This window comes from Pelobates fuscus, chromosome 12 (assembly GCF_036172605.1).
Source record: "Pelobates fuscus isolate aPelFus1 chromosome 12, aPelFus1.pri, whole genome shotgun sequence".
NCBI classification, from domain to species: domain Eukaryota; kingdom Metazoa; phylum Chordata; class Amphibia; order Anura; family Pelobatidae; genus Pelobates; species Pelobates fuscus.
Genome location: NC_086328.1, coordinates 138,405,006 through 138,427,429, shown reverse-complemented (window position 1 = coordinate 138,427,429; position 22,424 = coordinate 138,405,006). Strand labels below are relative to the sequence as shown.

Here is a 22,424-nt window from a genome sequence, read left to right as displayed (position 1 = left end):
CCCTACTTAGGGGGAACAATCTCTATTCTGCTCTGTGTCAGTGTGTATCAGGGGCTTTGAGGATAGGTGTCAATCCATATCTGCCAAGTGACCCTATGTAGGAGGAACAGTCCTTATTCTGCTCTGTGTCAGTGTGTATCAGGGATCCTTAGGATAGGTGTCAATCCATATCTGCCAAGTGACCCTATGTAGGGGGAACAGTCCCTATTCTGCTCTGTGTCAGTGTGTATCAGGGATCCTTAGGATAGGTGTCAATCCATATCTGCCAAGTGACCCTATGTAGGGGGAATAGTCCCTATTCTGCTCTGTGTCAGTGTGTATCAGGGTCTCTGAGGACAGGTGTCAATCCATATGTCAAGGTGTCAATATGTCATATGTCAGGTGTCAATCCATATCATTGTGATTTAGGAATGTTAGGTGATTTATGCCCTTTATTGATTAAAACCAGACTCTGCATACATGTGTAATTTTCCATGGGAGTTTTGCCATGGATCCCCCTCCGGCATGCCACAGTCCAGGTGTTAGTCCCCTTGAAACAACTTTTCCATCACTTTTGTGGCCAGAAAGAGTCCCTGTGGGTTTTAAAATTCGCCTGCCCATTGAAGTCAATGGCGGTTTGCCAAGTTCACTGGTTCGCGAACGTTTGCGGAAGTTCCCGTTCGCCGTTCGCGAACCGAAAAAAAATCGTGTTCGCGACATCACTTCTCCCAGTAATGTGTGTCTGAGTGTATAACAGAGCTCCACAGCAATAATACTCCAACTAATGTGCCTGAGTGTATAACAGAGCTCCACAGCAATAATACTCCAACTAATGTGCCTGAGTGTATAACAGAGCTCCACAGTAATAATACTCCCAGTAATGTGTCTGAGTGTATAACAGAGCTCCACAGCAATAATACTCCCAGTAATGTGTCTGAGTGTATCACAGAGCTCCACAGCAATAATACTCCCAGTAATGTGTCTGAGTGTATAACAGAGCTCCACAGCAATAATACTCCCAGTAATGTGTCTGAGTGTATAACAGAGCTCCCCAGCAATAATACTCCCAGTAATGTGTCTGAGTGTATAACAGAGCTCCACAGTAATAATACTCCCAGTAATGTGTCTGAGTGTATAAAAGGGCTCCACAGTAATAATACTCCCAGTAATGTGTCTGAGTGTATCACAGAGCTCCACAGCAATACTACTCCCAGTAATGTATCTGTGTGTATAACAGAGCTCCACTGTAATAATACTCCCAATAATGTGTCTGAGTGTATAACAGAGCTCCACAGCAATAATACTCCCAATAATGTGTCTGAGTGTATAACAGAGCTCCACAGCAATAATACTCCCAGCAATGTGTCTGAGTGTATAACAGAGCTCCACAGCAATAATACTCCCAGTAATGTGTCTGAGTGTATAACAGAGCCCCACAGCAATAATACTTCCAGTAATGTGTCTGAGTGTATAACAGAGCTCCACAGCAATAATACTCCCAGTAATGTGTCTGAGTGTATAAAAGGGCTCCACAGCAATAATACTCCCAGTAATGTGTCTGAGTGTATAACAGAGCCCCACAGCAATAATACTCCCAGTAATGTGTCTGAGTGTATAAAAGGGCTCCACAGCAATAATACTCCCAGTAATGTGTCTGAGTGTATAACAGAGCTACACAGCAATAATACTCCCAGTAATGTGTCTGAGTGTATAACAGAGCTCCACAGCAATAATACTCCCAGTAATGTGTCCGAGTGTATAACAGAGCTCCACAGTAATAATACTCTCAGTAATGTGTCTGAGAGTATAACAGAGCTCCACAGTAATAATACTCCCAGTAATGTGTCTGAGTGTATAAAAGGGCTCCACAGCAATAATACTCCCAGTAATGTGTCTGAGTGTATAACAGAACTCCACAGCAATAATACTCCCAGCAATGTGTCTGAGTGTATAACAGAGCTCCACAGCAATAATACTCCCAGTAATGTGTCTGAGTGTATAACAGAGCCCCACAGCAATAATACTTCCAGTAATGTGTCTGAGTGTATAACAGAGCTCCACAGCAATAATACTCCCAGTAATGTGTCTGAGTGTATAAAAGGGCTCCACAGCAATAATACTCCCAGTAATGTGTCTGAGTGTATAACAGAGCTCCACAGCAATAATACTCCCAGTAATGTGCCTGAGTGTATAACAGAGCCCCACAGCAATAATACTCCCAGTAATGTGTCTGAGTGTATAACAGAGCTCCACAGCAATAATACTCCCAGTAATGTGTCTGAGTGTATAACAGAGCTCCACAGCAATAATACTCCCAGTAATGTGTCTGAGTGTATAACAGAGCTCCCCAGCAATAATACTCCCAGTAATGTGTCTGAGTGTATAACAGAGCTCCCCAGCAATAATACTCCCAGTAATGTGTCTGAGTGTATAACAGAGCTCCACAGTAATAATACTCCCAGTAATGTGCCTGAGTGCATAACAGAGCTCCACAGTAATAATACTCCCGGTAATGTGTCTGAGTGTATAACAGAGCTCCACAGTAATAATACTCCCAGTAATGTGCCTGAGTGCATAACAGAGCTCCACAGTAATAATACTCCCAGTAATGTATCTGAGTGCATAACAGAGCTCCACAGTAATAATACTCCCAGTAATGTGCCTGAGTGCATAACAGAGCTCCACAGCAATAATACTCGCAGTAATGTGTCTGAGTGTATAACAGAGCTCCACAGCAATAATACTCCCAGTAATGTGTCTGAGTGTATAACAGAGCTCCACAGTAATAATACTCCCAGTAATGTGTCTGAGTGTATAACAGAGCTCCCCAGCAATAATACTCCCAGTAATGTGTCTGAGTGTATAACAGAGCTCCACAGTAATAATACTCCCAGTAATGTGCCTGAGTGCATAACAGAGCTCCACAGTAATAATACTCCCGGTAATGTGTCTGAGTGTATAACAGAGCTCCACAGTAATAATACTCCCAGTAATGTGCCTGAGTGCATAACAGAGCTCCACAGTAATAATACTCCCAGTAATGTATCTGAGTGCATAACAGAGCTCCACAGTAATAATACTCCCAGTAATGTGCCTGAGTGCATAACAGAGCTCCACAGCAATAATACTCGCAGTAATGTGTCTGAGTGTATAACAGAGCTCCACAGCAATAATACTCCCAGTAATGTGTCTGAGTGTATAACAGAGCTCCCCAGCAATAATACTCCCAGTAATGTGTCTGAGTGTATAACAGAGCTCCACAGTAATAATACTCCCAGTAATGTGTCTGAGTGTATAAAAGGGCTCCACAGTAATAATACTCCCAGTAATGTGTCTGAGTGTATCACAGAGCTCCACAGCAATACTACTCCCAGTAATGTATCTGTGTGTATAACAGAGCTCCACTGTAATAATACTCCCAATAATGTGTCTGAGTGTATAACAGAGCTCCACAGCAATAATACTCCCAATAATGTGTCTGAGTGTATAACAGAGCTCCACAGCAATAATACTCCCAGCAATGTGTCTGAGTGTATAACAGAGCTCCACAGCAATAATACTCCCAGTAATGTGTCTGAGTGTATAACAGAGCCCCACAGCAATAATACTTCCAGTAATGTATCTGAGTGCATAACAGAGCTCCACAGTAATAATACTCCCAGTAATGTGCCTGAGTGCATAACAGAGCTCCACAGCAATAATACTCGCAGTAATGTGTCTGAGTGTATAACAGAGCTCCACAGCAATAATACTCCCAGTAATGTGTCTGAGTGTATAACAGAGCTCCCCAGCAATAATACTCCCAGTAATGTGTCTGAGTGTATAACAGAGCTCCACAGTAATAATACTCCCAGTAATGTGTCTGAGTGTATAAAAGGGCTCCACAGTAATAATACTCCCAGTAATGTGTCTGAGTGTATCACAGAGCTCCACAGCAATACTACTCCCAGTAATGTATCTGTGTGTATAACAGAGCTCCACTGTAATAATACTCCCAATAATGTGTCTGAGTGTATAACAGAGCTCCACAGCAATAATACTCCCAATAATGTGTCTGAGTGTATAACAGAGCTCCACAGCAATAATACTCCCAGCAATGTGTCTGAGTGTATAACAGAGCTCCACAGCAATAATACTCCCAGTAATGTGTCTGAGTGTATAACAGAGCCCCACAGCAATAATACTTCCAGTAATGTGTCTGAGTGTATAACAGAGCTCCACAGCAATAATACTCCCAGTAATGTGTCTGAGTGTATAAAAGGGCTCCACAGCAATAATACTCCCAGTAATGTGTCTGAGTGTATAACAGAGCCCCACAGCAATAATACTCCCAGTAATGTGTCTGAGTGTATAACAGAGCTCCACAGCAATAATACTCCCGGTAATGTGTCTGAGTGTATAACAGAGCTACACAGCAATAATACTCCCAGTAATGTGTCTGAGTGTATAACAGAGCTCCACAGCAATAATACTCCCAGTAATGTGTCCGAGTGTATAACAGAGCTCCACAGTAATAATACTCCCAGTAATGTATCTGAGAGTATAACAGAGCTCCACAGTAATAATACTCCCAGTAATGTGTCTGAGTGTATAAAAGGGCTCCACAGCAATAATACTCCCAGTAATGTGTCTGAGTGTATAACAGAACTCCACAGCAATAATACTCCCAGCAATGTGTCTGAGTGTATAACAGAGCTCCACAGCAATAATACTCCCAGTAATGTGTCTGAGTGTATAACAGAGCCCCACAGCAATAATACTTCCAGTAATGTGTCTGAGTGTATAACAGAGCTCCACAGCAATAATACTCCCAGTAATGTGTCTGAGTGTATAAAAGGGCTCCACAGCAATAATACTCCCAGTAATGTGTCTGAGTGTATAACAGAGCTCCACAGCAATAATACTCCCAGTAATGTGTCTGAGTGTATAACAGAGCCCCACAGCAATAATACTCCCAGTAATGTGTCTGAGTGTATAACAGAGCTCCACAGCAACAATACTCGTGGTAATGTGTCTGAGTGTATAACAGAGCTCCACAGTAATAATACTCCCAGTAATGTGTCTGAGTGTATAACAGAGCTCCCCAGCAATAATACTCCCAGTAATGTGTCTGAGTGTATAACAGAGCTCCACAGCAATAATACTCCCAGTAATGTGTCTGAGTGTATAACAGAGCTCCACAGCAATAATACTCCCAGTAATGTGTCTGAGTGTATAACAGAGCTCCACAGTAATAATACTCCCAGTAATGTGTCTGAGTGTATAACAGAGCTCCCCAGCAATAATACTCCCAGTAATGTGTCTGAGTGTATAACAGAGCTCCACAGTAATAATACTCCCAGTAATGTGCCTGAGTGCATAACAGAGCTCCACAGTAATAATACTCCCGGTAATGTGTCTGAGTGTATAACAGAGCTCCACAGTAATAATACTCCCAGTAATGTGCCTGAGTGCATAACAGAGCTCCACAGTAATAATACTCCCAGTAATGTATCTGAGTGCATAACAGAGCTCCACAGTAATAATACTCCCAGTAATGTGCCTGAGTGCATAACAGAGCTCCACAGCAATAATACTCGCAGTAATGTGTCTGAGTGTATAACAGAGCTCCACAGCAATAATACTCCCAGTAATGTGTCTGAGTGTATAACAGAGCTCCACAGTAATAATACTCCCAGTAATGTGTCTGAGTGTATAACAGAGCTCCCCAGCAATAATACTCCCAGTAATGTGTCTGAGTGTATAACAGAGCTCCACAGTAATAATACTCCCAGTAATGTGCCTGAGTGCATAACAGAGCTCCACAGTAATAATACTCCCGGTAATGTGTCTGAGTGTATAACAGAGCTCCACAGTAATAATACTCCCAGTAATGTGCCTGAGTGCATAACAGAGCTCCACAGTAATAATACTCCCAGTAATGTATCTGAGTGCATAACAGAGCTCCACAGTAATAATACTCCCAGTAATGTGTCTGAGTGTATAACAGAGCTCCACAGCAATAATACTCCCGGTAATGTGCCTGAGTGCATAACAGAGCTCCACAGCAATAATACTCGCAGTAATGTGTCTGAGTGTATAACAGAGCTCCACAGTAATAATACTCCCAGTAATGTGTCTTTACGCTACAATAAATGTGTTTAGAAATCAGTCTGTGTAAATAAGATACATTGTTTGTGTTGTAAATTACATTTTATTTCCATAAATTGTTATTAGTAAATCATATACAATGTCTTAGAACAGCCCGCCCCTGGCCACACCCCCACTCACACCCCTAAAATGGCAGGGCCCCTCTTTCTCCATTGGGATTTAGTGGAAGTACCTCCAGGAAAATGGCTCCTTTGTGAAGACATAAGACAGGGCTTTGTTGCCTCTTGTGTTTAGAGCTCTGCTCATGCATGAATAGGTGCACAGTGAAGGCATTGCCCTTGGTCTCCTGTGGCCACTGTTTCAGACAGATAATGTTGGTGGCTCGAACTGCACGATTTGTGGCAGGTAATATTCATTGTTCGGACCAGCATCGTCGTCATGGTTACAAAGCCGCCCTTTGTTATTCCCACATTAACATCCGACTGTTACAGATTTGCAAATAGTACAAGTTTCTCATTAAAAAAAAGCCAATTTTCAGAGATAATCCTAGAATTGCACATTGAGGCGGACTATCTGCGCAGGAATGGCCGAGGCTGAGATGCTTTCAGATTGCATTATTCTGGCAGGACGTTCGCTGGTTAATATCCAAGTCCAGGCTTTCTGGATAATTCTGATTTGTGGGTTATTTTCTCCTTCCTCTCTGGTCCATGGTGGATAAATAGCCGGAATGATTTCTCCCAAGTAACATTTCGGGAATGGCATCCAAACTTGTTATATTACTGAAAGTACACGTTTTATCTACAGTTACTGAATTGTATAATATCTTCATTTCTATTTAATAGAATCATTTATTGCTTAGTAACAATGGAGAAGTCTGAGGCCTGACCCCAACATTACCAATATTGGCATAATTGGAGGCTTGAGCAGAAATATTAACCCTCTCATTGCAAGATTAACCCTCTCATTGCAAGATTAACCCTCTCGTTGCTAGAAACGTTCTATTACACATTTGTTTTACAGGTGTGCTTATAAATTCCCTCTTTCTCTTACAGTGAGAGGGGTGCATGCTGTTGGTCTGACTGATCCCTATGAAAAAGTAGCATTTGCAACCCTGCGTCCAAACATATGCAGATTTTTGCACAAAAGGTACACATTATATTCTGCAGCTTCTTAATGTACAGCATCCCATGAATGCTCAACAGTGTTAATTTTGGCTGCAAATGTCAATTTTCCTTTAGTCTTATTTTAGTTATCTGAATTGTTTTAGTCGACTAAACCTCCAGTAGATTTTAATCCCCAGCCCCAATGTGTCTCTTTGTGTCCTCCAAGCCCCTCTGGGTGTCCAGCTCCTGAGTGCCTTATTGCTCTATCACTGACCCTGTAACACCTTATTACAGTAACCCAGCTCCTGAGTGCCTTATTGCTCTACACTGACCCTGTAACACCGTATTACAGTAACCCGGCTCCTGAGTGCCTTATTGCTCTATCACTGACCCTGTAACACCTTATTACAGTAACCCGGCTCCTGAGTACCTTATTGCTCTTTCGCTGACCCATGTAACACCTTATCACAGTAACCCAGCTCCTGAGTGCCTTATTGCTCTTTCGCTGACCCCTGTAACACCTTATTACAGTAACCCAGCTCCTGAGTGCCTTATTGCTCTATCACTGACCCTGTAACTCCTTATTACAGTAACCCAGCTCCTGAGTACCTTATTGCTCTATCACTGACCCTGTAACACCTTATTACAGTAACCCAGCTCCTGAGTGCCTTATTGCTCTATCACTGACCCTGTAACACCTTATTACAGTAACCCAGCTCCTGAGTGCCTTATTGCTCTATCACTGACCCTGTAACTCCTTATTACAGTAACCCTGCTCCTGAGTGCCTTATTGCTCTATCACTGACCCTGTAACTCCTTATTACAGTAACCCTGCTCCTGAGTGCCTTATTGCTCTATCACTGACCCTGTAACACCTTATTACAGTAACCCAGCTCCCGAGTGCCTTATTGCTCTATCACTGACCCTGTAACTCCTTATTACAGTAACCCTGCTCCTGAGTGCCTTATTGCTCTATCACTGACCCTGTAACTCCTTATTACAGTAACCCAGCTCCTGAGTGCCTTATTGCTCTATCACTGACCCTGTAACTCCTTATTACAGTAACCCAGCTCCTGAGTGCCTTATTGCTCTATCACTGACCCTGTAACTCCTTATTACAGTAACCCAGCTCCTGAGTGCCTCAGTGTTTAGAGTGTCCCTTTAACATAATGGAATCTATAATCCTTTTATTGCTTATTTCGATGAATCATTACAAGGTCTCACTTGTGTTATTTGATTTATATTGTAGTCCGGTGAAATGCTGGAGCCCGGGTTTTCCAGGCAGAGGAGGAAGTGACAATAACACATTCCTAACACTGGAGGATGTAGCCTTTGGAATCAAGGAAGGCACTTACCGGCGTATCCTGGTTATGGTGGGAGCTGGTATCAGTACGGACAGTGGCATTCCAGACTTCAGGTGACATTGTGTATACTCTCGTGCTGGAAATGGGCAGTCTCCATCTTGTGTGCAGCCATAATACAGCGTTATACACTCTTCTATTGTTTGTATATCCCCACTATGTTATAGGATAGTGACTCGCTCATTTCTACTCGCTCTATAAGTTTATATGGAGTCCGACTCATTTCAAAGGTTGGTTCAGCAAGTAGTTGACGGACACAAGAGATGGAGAGAGTCCTGCTCAAATAATCAAGCTCTTTATTTTTTTAATCAATTTTTCATCCCTTTATTTTGACTCCTTTTTTTCTTGCAGGTCTCCCACTAGCGGTTTGTACAGTAAGCTACAGCAATACTCCCTTCCGTACCCTGAAGCTATTTTTGACTTGGGATACTTCTTACGGGAGCCGCATGCTTTCTTAGATCTTTCTAAAGATCTTCTTCCAGGCCGCCACCTACCTAACACAGCGCATCACTTCCTGCGTCTCCTGAATGATAAGCGTGTACTCCTGCGCCTCTACACACAGAACATCGATAGCTTAGAGAGAGGTAGTAAACGTACAAACATATATTATGATTAGACGGTTATATCAATCGGCTAATTTAGTCTGCCCACTTTTTTCTACACATGCATAAAGAGGACCTGTTACTACCCCAGATTTGTAATATCTTCTTTATCTATCCCAGTATTTACAAAGTGTGCCCACTGACATTTGGATGAGGGTCCACCCCAATGTTAGAAATGAGGCACAAAAAAGTTTCACAGAAATTTTTGTATTTAACAAATATATATTTGTGAGGTGTGAAAACTTAAATATAGAAGTCTACACCTCTGTATCCTGTAACTGGTCTTCGTGTCAATCCGCATACAAAGAAGATACATATACTGACTATATTAATTACAATTAGGATTAGAATGCAGCTTTGGTTTCCAATATGACTGTTGGAGCATTGTACCCCATTGTGGGTGATTAGTGGAAATGCACAATCTCAGGATAGCAGTTTAAGAGAGCAATACACATGGGGAGAAAACAAAGACAAGAGGAGTGCAGTAATGAAAGGTAGAAAAACAATGAAAAAGACAAGTATGCTCATGGGTGAAATGTGGTCATAACCGTTTGAGATAGAAGACCTCACAATGAAAGGAATGGGGAGAACAAATGTAATAGAGTTAGGTAAAGAATGTGGGAGATGTCAGGAAGTCGTGAAGAATTAGAACATAGAAAAGTGGTGAGGCGTGCAGTTAAAATGTCAGGTAGAGAGATGGGAACAAAAAAGTCAAGTTACAGGATGAGCCGAAGGTGAAATATATTAAAACCACAATGATAAATTAAATCAATAAATCAAAAACAGATAATGTACTTTAAAAAGATAACATCTGGTATACCAGGTATATGAATACAGTCCCAAAACGGTGTTCATTCTTATCACAAGTCTCCTTGCGGTATTCTTGATTGTAGCTTCACAAAGAGAGCAGAGGAACGGAAAAAGCCAGTAGTGCAATATGTAAACTCAAATGCGGAACACACTACACAGAAGTCCAATTGCCAACTTATGTGTAATGGAGCTTAAACCAGCTCCAGACTAATCTGCATACAGTGGTTTAGATTCCCACTTGTAAGATATCTCTCTGGTACTTATCCAGAGTAGTAGTGAGGTGGACCATATAGGACAGTAGTGGACCATATAGGACAGTAGTGGAAGAGTCTAGAGATTCCAGTGAAACAGCCTAGAAGATGGAAGTAGTGTATAACAATGGAGAGGAATAGAGTGTACTTTAGAGAGGAGTGATTGAGAGACTCTGATGTTAAGAGACCATGGGGTGCAATGTTTAGAATTTATCATACATAAGGGAGATTCTGGCTGTCTTTCTCATCCATTAAGCCGTATCAGTATTACATAGATAAAACGTATATTGGACTGTATGGGGTATGGCATCCACTTGCTTCATTATTTTACGCATTGTAATAATTCGCATACAGCTAGCCAGCGGAATGGAAGGATCTAGAAAACTGACAAAATGGAAAATGGAGGGCTCATTGTAACTGGTTCAAAAATCAAACTCGTACTGGGAGAGTGTCTTGTTATCGGGAGAAAATAACAATAGAGAAAACGCTTTTATTGTTGTACTAAAACTACATGACCGTCCAAAATGTAGGACTCATAACCTCCCTGAGGTTTTTCTGTCTTTCAGCGGCTGGCATCCCTCTGGAGAAGCTGGTGGAAGCCCATGGGTCATTTACTTCAGCCACGTGCACAAAGTGCCTCAAAACATACCCAGGAAGGACCTTCCAGGTGAGCCATATTAGCGTTACTGGATCTTTGCCATGTTCATTCCAAAAATAGGTTTTCATATTATTTAAGATGGTTTATCTGTTCAGGGATTCAAACAACCTCCTTAACAACAGATGCTCATTGTGTTATGGTACAAGGAGTTCCCCTGTCCATATCACACCGCTGCTTATCACTTTAGCAATTAGCAAAATCACTGCATTTACAAACCTGGGTAAGATTGTAGATGCAGTGATTTGTCCCCACTCGACCCCTATAGCTATGCTTTAACCTCTGCCCATACAAATATTTCTATAGAATGCACACGATGAATTTGCTATTGGCAGCTCAGGAGACCTTTTTTTTTGAAAGCCCTTTCACCCAACAGAGAGTGTGGCTTAATAAAGTGACAGCGCATGCTGTATAGGTGTTATTGGCTCCTAAAATATGGTTTCTTGTCTCTGTGACAAAATCAGTACTAATGTTTTGTGCGTAATCTTACATCTTTGTTCGGTCTTCTGTGTTGCTTGGGCATATTTACTATTGTGTTTAATTTGGGGTATGCTCCCATTACAGGATGCAGTGTTGGAGTCACGGGTTCCTCTGTGTGTACTATGTAAAGGTCTCCTCAAACCAGACATTGTGTTTTTTGGAGAACATCTACCACAACGCTTCCTGATGCATCTAGTAGACTTTCCACAAGCTGATCTCCTGCTCGTCATTGGCACATCCCTGGAGGTCAGAGAGAGTTACAGAGGAGTGAGATATAAAAAAACAGTTGTGTGGTTTTGTTATTTTAACCAAATGAGCATCAGCATTGTAATTTTTTTTTTATATCTTAAAATAACATTTCAGGATAAATTAAGTCTTCACTTAAATCCGTTTGCGCGAGATTTATCCTAAATTAAATATTTGCTTCATAGCAATTTGTCAAAGGAGAAAAAATGATATCTAAACTTCAAAATGCATTCGCCTAATAACCAGTAGGAGGTCAAAGATGCCTCGTTTTTACAAACCCCAAGCGGAGAGTAGGTGAGGGGTTAAGTAAATATAAACAGGGTTATTCACTGAAGTGTGAATTTCAAATTTAAATACCCAACCCGGAGACATTTTCACACTTTGAGGAATAACTGATAGTTTCCCAAATATTTTAAAGCATTATTTTCCTCCCCTTGGGCACTGGGGTGGAAAATAATCCGATAATACAATAACACAATGGTAAAATAACATGATAATATGATAGTAAGATAATATGATAATACGATAACAAGATAATGCGATAATATGATATGCATTTTTGACATTTGATTCCTATTTCCAGACCTATGTGATTTTTTATGTGCAGCATCTTGGGATAATGGATAATGGGCAGGTAAAAGATAAGTTGACATGGAAACAGTGCAGATAACCTTCAAAATCTTTAATGATAACGCCTGCTCTTTCAGGTTGAGCCTTTTGCAAGTCTGGTATATGCAGTTAAGGCTTCCACTCCTCGTGTCCTAATCAATCGAGAACCTGTTGGACCATTCGTAAGTGGTCATCAAGGGATAGACGTTGCAGAGATCGGAGAAGTCACCGCTGGAGTCAAGCGTTTTGCTCAACTCTTGGGATGGGAACGTGAACTGACTGAGCTGGATAAAGAAGGAAAAGTAAGAAAGTAGAAATACATTGCAAGATATCGGGAAATGGTGTCACTGGTAACAATCATGCACGTTAGACTGGCTTTAGTTGCTAAAAATGGCTGATCTTAAACGTAAAGGGACACTATAGACACCTAGACTACGTCATCTTATTGAAGTGGTCTGGGTTCAGTGTCCCTGTCCCCATAACTCTGCAATGTAAAACATTTCAGTGTTAGTAAAACGGCAGTGTTTACATTGCAGGGTTAAGCCTGCCTCTAGAGGCGCTTCCTGCAATTTCACAGAGTTGAAGTCCGTGAAACGATGCTGGACGTCCTCAAACTTTGAATGATAAAATCTAGCATCTGGAAAAACCCCATAGGAAAGTATGAATTCAATGCTTTCCTAAGCAGAATGTGTAATGCACATGCGCCACTCACTGCCCTTGTGACATCGGCTAAGAATGAGTCCAACTCCATGCCGAGGGACATCGCTGCAGAAATCAGGGAAGTGGGGAAAAAAAGGTTAGTTTCTAAAAATAAAAATACAATATAAAATAGCCCTTTAACCTATTGACTCTGCCGTATAATACTGTTTGCAGGGCCGGATTAACATAGGGGCTGATGGAGCTGCAGCTCCAGGCCCAGGCCCATGGAATAGGCCCATTGGTTTATTTTATTTTTTTTATACACTACTCTTAGGGTTGCCAGGTATTTCTCAGAAGTATTTCTCAGGTATTTGAGGCTTCCTAGCCGGTGCCGGTATTGCAGTAATACCTGCAATACAAATGTCTGTCTCAGTATAAACATAGATTATTCTGCAATACCAGCGCCGGCCAGTAGGGGTCGCTGTTTGTGTGGAGAGAGGCAGTGATAAGAAGTTACGGCATCTCCCTCCCTGCCTCTCTCTACTGTCTGATCTGCGGGGGAGCAGCTCTGCACAGAGAGTCCAGACAGCAGCTCCGAGACATGGGGACGCTGAGACATTGGGACACTGGGGAACATGGGGACCCTGAGCATGGACGTCCGCAGGAATTTTTCCGTGGGGGGGCGGGGGGCATAATTGTAATGACATCCATGCTTGGCCCCTTTTTGACAGTGTCATGAAAGGGAAGGAGCATAGTCATTTTCACATAAAGCAAGGATGAATAGCGTTTTCACAACTATGGTGTCAGGAATATATGTTTGTATTCCTGACACTATAGTGTTCCTTTCATCAAATTACAGGAACATTCTGGTCACCATAACAACTTTATCTAAATGAAAATGCTGTGATGCAAGGAGGCCCCCGGGTGCTCTTTCTTTGAAGGGGTGAAACCGCTCTCAAATGGTTTACCCCCAAAGGCTTCCTTCAGCTCCAGTTCTCCAGGTCGCTCAATGCTATTCGACTTCTGAAACAGAGTGTCAGGAAGTGCAGATTGACGTTGGGCATGGGTGCCGCTGATTGGCTAGAGTGGTCAGCTGACACTCTAAGCCAATCGCTAGTTCCCGATTCATAAAAATGTTTTACGTTTTTATGAATGGGGAGCTACTGATTGGCTTAGAGTGCTAGCTGACCCATCTAGCCAATCAGCGGCACCCCTACCCAGCGGCCCTCTGTGTTTCCTGACACTCAGTAAATAAAAGTGAACACATTAACACTGATATTGTTTGTTTTTACCTGGGGAGATGAGAAGGTCCAAAGTTTCACTGCCAGGCCCAGGTACCAAAGCCTTATGATGTGGTGTCCAGAATGAAGTGCTCCAATCTCATTTTCTTCTCCTTCATTTGACACAGTCTTCTTTTTCTTCTGAGGCTCCTTCTGCTCCTTTACCTTTCTGCTACTTTCTGCTTATTTTGCGCCCTTCTGCTCCTTTGTCTTTCTGATCCCTTTCTGCTCCTTGATGGCTCTTCCTGCTCCTTGATGGCCCTTCCTGCTTCTTGCAGACCATTCCTGCTTCTTACTGCCCTTCCTGCTTCTTTCTGCCCCTTCCAGCTTCTTGCAGCCCCTTGCTGATCCTTTCTGTTCCTTCTGATTCTTCCTGCCCCTTCCTGCTCCTTGCTGCCCCTTCCTGCTCCTTGCAGACCCTTCCTGCTCCTTGCAGACCCTTCCTGCTCCTTGCAGACCTTTCCTGCTTTTTGCTGCCCCTTCCTACTCCTTTCTGCCCCTTCTTTCTCCTTGCTGCCCCTTCCTACTCCTAGCAGACCCTTACTACTCCTTGCTGACCCCTCCTGCCCCTTGCAGACCCTTTCTACTCCTTGCTGACCCCGCCTGCTCCTTGCTGCCTCTTCCTACTCCATGCTGTCTCTTCCTACTACTTGCTGCCCCTTCCTTCTCCTTGCAGACCCTTCCTGCTCCTTGCAGACCATTCCTGCTCCTTGCTGCCTCTTCCTATTCCTTGCTGACCCCTCTTGCTCCTTGCAGACCCTTCCTACTCCTTGGTGACCCCTCCTGCTCCTTGCAGACCGTCCCTACCCCTTCCTGCTGCCCCTTCCTATTCCTTGCTGACCCCTCCTGCCTCTTGCAGACCCTTTCTACTCCTTGCTGACCCCTCCTGCTCCTTGCTGCTCCTTCTACTTTACCCTCCTGCTCCTTGAAAACCTTTCGACCCCTTCCTGCTTCTTGCTGCCCCTTTCTATTCCTTTCTGACCCCTCCTGCCCCTTGCAGAACTTTACCTTCCTCTATGCGGTCTCCCCCACCCCCCATCCCTCACTTACCTGCTCTGTAGGCTGCCTCTGTGCTGCTCCCCTGCGGTTTCAGTCATGAGAGAGAGAGGCAGGGATAAGCTGTAGCTTCCTACTGGACAGCTACTGGACAGCGCTGGTATTGCACTGTATTCTCACACTAAAACGAAAAATAGCAGCACAAGCTGAAAAATCCAGGAGGGGGGAGGGGGAGGCAAGTACCCCCCTTTACCCCCCATTCGGACGCCCATGACCCTGAGACACTAGGGACACAGTTGCCCCATGTCTCCCAGTGGCCCCTAGTCTGTGTCCCCATGTCTCCCAGCCACTGTCCCTAGTTGCTCAGTGGCCCCATGTCTCCCAGTGTCCCCATGTCTCTAAGTGTCCCCTAGTGTCCTAGTGACATCAGGACACTGGGAGACATGAGTACACAGACTCTAAGGGACACTGGGATACAAACACTAGGGGACACTGGGAGACATGGGGACACTGAGAGGCATGGGGACACTGGGCGACTTTGAGACATGTGTCCCTGGTGTCTCTCAGTGTCTGTAGTGTGCCAGTGTCCCTAGTGTCTCAGTGTTCCCTAGACTCCCAAAGTCCCCTAGTCTCCCAATGTCTCTGTGTCCCCATGTCTCCTAGTGTCTCAGTGTCCCCTAGTATAAAAGAAAAAATCTCAGGCACTCACTATGATAGATTTAGGCAGGTTTATTGGACACCGCAACGTTTCGACCTGTACCCAGGTCTTTATCAAGTCTCCAATGTCCCCTATGTATCAGTGTCCCCTATGTATCAGTGTCTCTCAGTGCCCCATGTCTCTCTGTGCCCATAGTGTCTCTGTGCCCGTAGTGTATCTGTGCCCATAGTGTCTCTGTGCCCATAGTGTCTGTGTCCCCTAGTATAAAAGAAAAAAATCTCAGGCACTCACTGTGATAGCTTTAAGCAGGTTTATTGGACACCACAACATTTTGACCTGTACCCAGGTTTTTATCAAGTTTCCAGTGTCCCCTATATATCACAGTGTCTCAGTGCCCCATGTCTCCCCGTGTCCCCTCGTGTCTGTCACCCAGTGTCCCCAAGAGTATCAGATTTCACAGGTCTCCCAGTGTTCCCTAGTATCTGTGTCTCCATGTCTCCCAGTGTCCCAATGTCTCTCAATGTCCCCTAGTGACATGGGGACACTGGGAGACATGAGGACACAAACACTAAGGGACTGGGAGACAAAGGGACACAGACATTCCCCCTTTTTGTGTATGTTCGTCCTTTCGGCCGTTCTGGTTATGTGATTTGTGTCAGTAGCCCACCCTTTTACCGCATCCATAGACTTCCTGCTTTACTGGACACTGCTGTTAGGGGGTATGGGTTTACTTGAAAGATGAAAGCATGAGATTAGCAAAGAGTATGTGTTTTCTCATAGTTGCATCCTATGAGTTTCCCTACAGCATAATCTCCATCAGATACATGACGCTTAGGAGGTAGGACTGTTTTAGTGTTTTTGGTCAATAAGATTTTGTAATTAGGCCCATCATAATTATCAGCACCAGGCCCACTGGGCTCTTAATCCGGCCCTGACTGTTTGTTTAGTTTTTGCACAAGAATGTTACCTTATTGTAATTGTATATAGTTATTGTGATTAACACCATTCTCTAAAGGATTTTTTTTTTATATTTTGTGATACGGAATAATGCCCTGTTGGCATTGTTGTACCCGTTTCTCCAAAGTAAACATTTAAAGAGTGTTTTAAAAGAAGATTTACCTCAATCCATCACAGGAACCCCGACAAGGCCCAATCAAAGCTTCTCATAGAGGGCAATTAAAACAAATAACATCTGAGATTGGGAGGCAAGAGGGCTTCCCTCGGGGTTATGCCGGTCAGCAGACGTAAATTCTGCACAGAATTGACATTAGGCAGCTTGGAACATATCTCGGATCTCTAAAGAAATGATTTCCATATTAAAATATATATTTCTATGGTGGTGTTTACAGGATAAAGCTGGACAACTGTGAACGACAAGTAGAGGAACTTCTTGCACAGCCTTGACTGGGCCCATGAACAGAACGTCACTGTATTACTGATATGTCTTGCGTTATGTTAATATTATTGTATGTAAGATATATTATAGTGCAGGGCTAGACAACCTTTAGCATTCCAAGTCTCCATCTACCATAATGCAGGCAAAGCATCAGAGGAGATATAGTCTAAAACAACTGGCGTGTCGGAGGTTGCTTACCCCTGTTATAATGCATTTCCCTTGTTAAAAAACAAACAACAAAAAAAACCTTTCTATTATGGCATAAAAAGGATAATAAAGTTTAATATATTTGTATCTATCCTCGTTTATGGCAGAACATCATTTTCCATCTCTCATTCCATGACATGTATAGGATGTACCAACTATGGCACAGATATCCTTCTGGGAAGAGACAACAAGCAAATGCTGTGTGATTCTGGGGCGGGGAATGTGGGTGGGTGAGAGAATGGCAAGTATTTTTTTATTTTAGTATTAGAAATGAAGGTCAGTACGCATAATATACTACAATATATTATAATTATCTACAGTTGAATATATGGTGATAGTACAGGAAATAGGCAGGTGGTTCAAAATAGCCCTCAAAATACAATAAGTTAATTTAGAGACATTAGTCACCAGAACTACAGCTTATTGTCCAGTATACAGCTTATTGTCCAGTATACAGCTTATTGTCCAGTATACAGCTTATTGTCCAGTATATAGTTTAATGTCCAGTATATAGTTTAATGTCCAGTATACAGCTTATTGTACAGTATATAGGTTAATGTCTAGTATCCAGCTTATTGTACAGTATACAGCTTATTGAACAGTATATAGTTTAATGTACAGTATACAGCTTATTGAATTTGTTCTGGTGAGTAGAATCATTCCCTTCAGGCTTTTTGCTATAAACAGTGTCTTTTCAGAGAAAATGCAGTGTTTACATTACAGCCTAGTGATAACGTCACTGGCCACTCCTCAGATGGCTGTTAGAGATCCTTCCTGGGTCATGGCTGCCTAAAATGCATCCAAACATTCAGTATCTCCTCCCTCTGCATGCAGACACTGAACTTTCCTCATAGAGATTCATTGATTCAATTCATCTCTATGAGGAGATGCTGATTGGCCAGGGCTGTGTTTGAATCATGCTGGTTCTACCCCTGATCTGCCTTCTTGTCAGTCTCAGCCAATCCCATGGGAAAGCATTGTGATTGGCTCAGAGAATCACTTCTGATGATGTCAGCCAAGCAGGCAGATCAGGGACAGAGGCAGGAGCAGAGTGGAAGAAAAATAAGATTTCACTATATTTACAGGGACATATGGAGGCCAGGAGGTCTGATGGTGGGTTTAACACTATAGGGTAAGGAATACATGTTTGTGTTCCTGACCATACACACCCTGTTCCAAATTATTATGCAAATTCTATTTGTGTCACAAAGATTAAAAATTTTGTTGTTCGGTTTAAATCATGGATGGCATTGTGTCTCAGGGCTCTTTTGATCACTGAAAACAATCTCGGACACCTGTGATAATTAGATTGCCAGGTGAGCCCAATTTAAGGAAACACTACTAAAGGAGGGTGTTCCACATTATTAAAACAGAGCGCCATTTTCATGCAATATGGGGAAGAAAAAGGATCTCTCTGCTGCCGAAAAGAGTGAAATAGCCTTGGACGAGGTATGAAAACATGAGATATTTCACGAAAACTTAAGCGTGATCATCGCACTATTAAGAGATTTGTGGCTGATTCAGAGGACAGACGGGTTTGTGTAGATAAAGGCACATTGAGGAAGATTTCTGCCAGATCCATGCATCGGATCAAGAGAGCAGCTGCTAAAATGCCATTACATAGCAGCAAACAGATATTTGAAGCTGCTGGTGCCTCTGGAGTCCCACGGACATCAAGGTGTAGAGTCCTCCAGAGTCTTGCAACTGTGCATAAACCTTCTATTCGGCCACCACTAACCAATGCTCACAAGCATAAACGGCTGCATTGGGCAGACAAATACATGAAGACTAATTTTCAAACAGTCCTGTTCACTGATGAGTGCCGTGTAACCCTGGATGGTCCAGATGGATGGAGTAGTGGATGGTTGGTGGACAGCCACCCTGTTCCAACAAGGCTGCAACGTCAGCAAGGCGGTGGTGGAGTCATGTTTTGGGCCAGAATCATGGGAAGAGAGCTGGTCGGCCCCTTTAGGGTCCCCGAAGGTGTAAAGATGACCTCTGCAAAGTATGTGGAGTTTCTGACGTACCACTTTCTTCCCTGGTACAGAAGGAAGAACTATGCCTTCCGTAAAAAAATCATCTTCATGCATGACAATGCACCATCTCATGCTGCAAAGAATACCTCTGCATCAATGGCTGCTATGGGGATAAAAGGTGAGAAAGTCTTGGTGTGGCCTCCATCCTCCCCTGACCTCAAACCTATTGAGAACCTTTGGAGCATCCTCAAGCAAAAGATCTATGAGGGTGGGAGGCAGTTTACATCCAAACAGCAGCTTTGGGAGGCTATTCTGACATCTTGCAAACAAATTCAAGCAGAAACTGTCAAAAAACTCACAAGTTCAATGGATGCAAGACTTGTGAAGCCGCTATCAAATAAGGGGTCCTATGTTAAAATGTAACGTGACCTGTTAAAATGTTTAAAAAAAAGTTAAAATGTTGTTATAAGTTTGATTGAAATTGCTTTTGATTTCAGTAAATATGCTGCAAACACAACAAATGACAATTTTCAGTTCTTTACAACCTATAAAGGGTTTTGAAACTTACTGTGCGTAATAATTTGGAACAGTGCATTGTAAGGTTATGTTTTAAAAAAAATACTGTTATCATTAGGAGGTTTGTTCAATAAAATTTGAATTGTACTCTTAATAGTTGATAACATGAGAATTATGCTGACTGTTATTTACATCAATTATTTAGGTAAATGAGAAAAATATAATTTGCATAATAATTTGGAACAGGGTGTAGTGTTCTTTTAATTGCAACTTATACTGAAATCTAAGTGGGCCCGACACCAGGAGGCGGGGCCGCCATCAGGGTGTCACAACCATGGCGTGTAGCAGCGGAATTGTGCAGCTGCACAAGGGCCAGCATGCTGATGGGCCCATCGGGTGGCCCAAGCATTTATGGCCACTTTAAAAAAAATTGCACCCGCAAGTACTGCTGGGAGAAAGTGATGGCCGGTCACTTCCTCCCAGCTCACTCTGCGTGGGAGGTAGAAGAGACAAGCTGTGAAGAAGGACTTGCATCGGCCCCAGCCACAGGAGGGTGGCTGAAAAAATTAGCTGTGTGTTTGTCAGTATGAATGTCTGTATGTATGTTAGTATGTGTCTGTATGTGTGTGTCAGTATGTATGCCTATATGCGTGTATGTCTGTTTCAGTATGTGTGTTTTTGTGTGTGTGTGTGTGTGTGTGTGTATCTGTGTGTATCTGTGTCTTTTTGTATCAGGGTGTGTGTATTCCTATGTCCGGGATTTGGAGGCAGGGCCAAGACTCTGAGCTGTGTTAGGGGGCCTGGCGTCTTGCCCTGCATTCCGCCGGGTGCAAACCCTCACTCTTCCCTGACTGAAAGTCTCCTGTCTGCAGCTCCGGCGGTTGCAGAGCTGCAGACTATGTGATGGAGGTCTCGCGAGATCCAAGAGCGTTGCCGTGGGTTACCACAGCAATGCTCTGACCGGAGCTCGCGAGAACTTGAACCATGTGGTCTGCAGCTCACTCCCGGCGGAGCTGCAGACAGGAGAGTGATCCCACTGGATCCCCAGGGAAGTGGTATGTAAATTTGAGGAGGCATGTCACAACCTCTCCACCTCAACCTGTCCCCCCCCCAACCACAATATGTACCCCCCCAACATGCTCCCCTCCACAGCCTGCCCCATCCCTTACAGCCTGCCTGCCACACACACGACCCATCTCCCCTCTGCTTGGGAGATAATTGAGTTTCGTACTGTATCTACTCAATTATCTCCAAGCTAAAACGTATACATTTTTATACAATTCTATAACTTTATGATTTTGTATCATACATGAATAAACATTTTTATGAACAACACAACTTGTGGAACAACATATTCAAAATTTGTGAAAATCCGTTCAGTGGTTCCAGAAATATTAAAAAGTCTCTTTGGACCGACCGCATGCCTGTTTGCATGCCCAAAACAGTTCTACAGATTCAGGCTGTGTGGTCGGTCTATTTCTGTCCTGAAAATAACAAAGTCCCATCCGAAGGCGGCGTTCGAATCGTCAAACGCACTTCGACTTCTGTCGAAGTGTCGAAGTGAAACCGGGGTTGTTTTTCCGTGGGGTTCAATTGTGTACTGGAGGTCTATTTTACACCCCAAAATGACAAAGTCCCGTTCGAACGTGTGTTCGAATCTTCGAACGGGACTTAGTCTCCAGCCGCAGTGTCGAAGGGTAGGGGAAGGTACAGCTCACCGCGTTCGACTGGATTAAAATGGCCGACGCCACGTGTTCGACTGTCTAATGGCGGCCACTTCGACGACTTCGGCACTTCGACGACTTTGGCACTTCGAATGCATCCGAAGTGCCAGTTTAAAATTTGTAATACTGCTCCAAAGTATTTAAAGGGCCAGGAACAGCATACAAACCCCATTGTGCCCAAATACAGTTCTTAAAGGGTTAATACACCCCAGGCCATAGTCGCAGGGCAGAAGGCTAGCAACCAGGCTTCTCCAGTGCACAGTGGCGAGGTTGGTTCTGCCACACTATCGCCAGTCACTCCACTATTGGCATAGAGCAGGGGTAGGCAACCTTCGGCATTTCAGATGTTATAGACTACATCTCCCATGATGCTTTGCCAGTAATATGGGAGATGTAGTCCACAAGATGAGGGCTGCCGAAGGTTGGGGACGGACCAAGTCCTGGAAGCTCTCTAAACTAAAATCTATATGTTTGATACATAACGCATTGGTGAAATGTCTAACTGGGAAAATTCTCCATGGGGCAATGTTTTCTGAGCTCCCATTTTCTTTTATATTTATAACTTCAACCTAAAAGTGGTTATTCACTAAAACTACAAACTGTAAACAACTAAAATCTAAATATATAAATAAAATCTAAATATATAATATAAATAAAATCTAAATATATAATATAAATACAATCTAAATATATAATATAAATAAAATCTAAATATATAATACAAATAAAATCTAAATATATAATATTAAAAAAATCTAAATATATAACAACTAAAGTCTAAATATATAATATGAATAAAATCTAAATATATAACAAAATCTAAATATATAATATAAATAAAATCTG

The 22,424-nt window shown here is 42.9% G+C and overlaps 1 protein-coding gene across 2 annotated transcripts; it reads left to right on the top strand.

Moving 5' to 3' along the window:
* The first annotated feature begins 6,378 nt into the window (after window positions 1-6,378).
* SIRT3 (sirtuin 3) lies at window positions 6,379-17,408 on the top strand. 2 transcript variants are annotated; one of them, XM_063438640.1, is made up of 8 exons: window positions 6,379-6,474; window positions 7,122-7,215; window positions 8,422-8,589; window positions 8,885-9,117; window positions 10,763-10,863; window positions 11,416-11,577; window positions 12,285-12,488; window positions 17,109-17,408. In XM_063438640.1, the coding sequence occupies exons 1-8, from the start codon at window positions 6,441-6,443 to the stop codon at window positions 17,127-17,129; spliced, it is 1,017 nt and encodes a 338-aa protein (XP_063294710.1). In that variant the 5' UTR covers window positions 6,379-6,440; the 3' UTR covers window positions 17,130-17,408. The 2 variants fall into 2 exon arrangements, with proteins under 2 accessions (XP_063294710.1, XP_063294711.1); XM_063438641.1 differs by lacking the exon at window positions 7,122-7,215 and having other exon boundaries at window positions 6,391-6,474; window positions 17,109-17,407.
* Window positions 17,409-22,424: the final 5,016 nt, after the last annotated feature.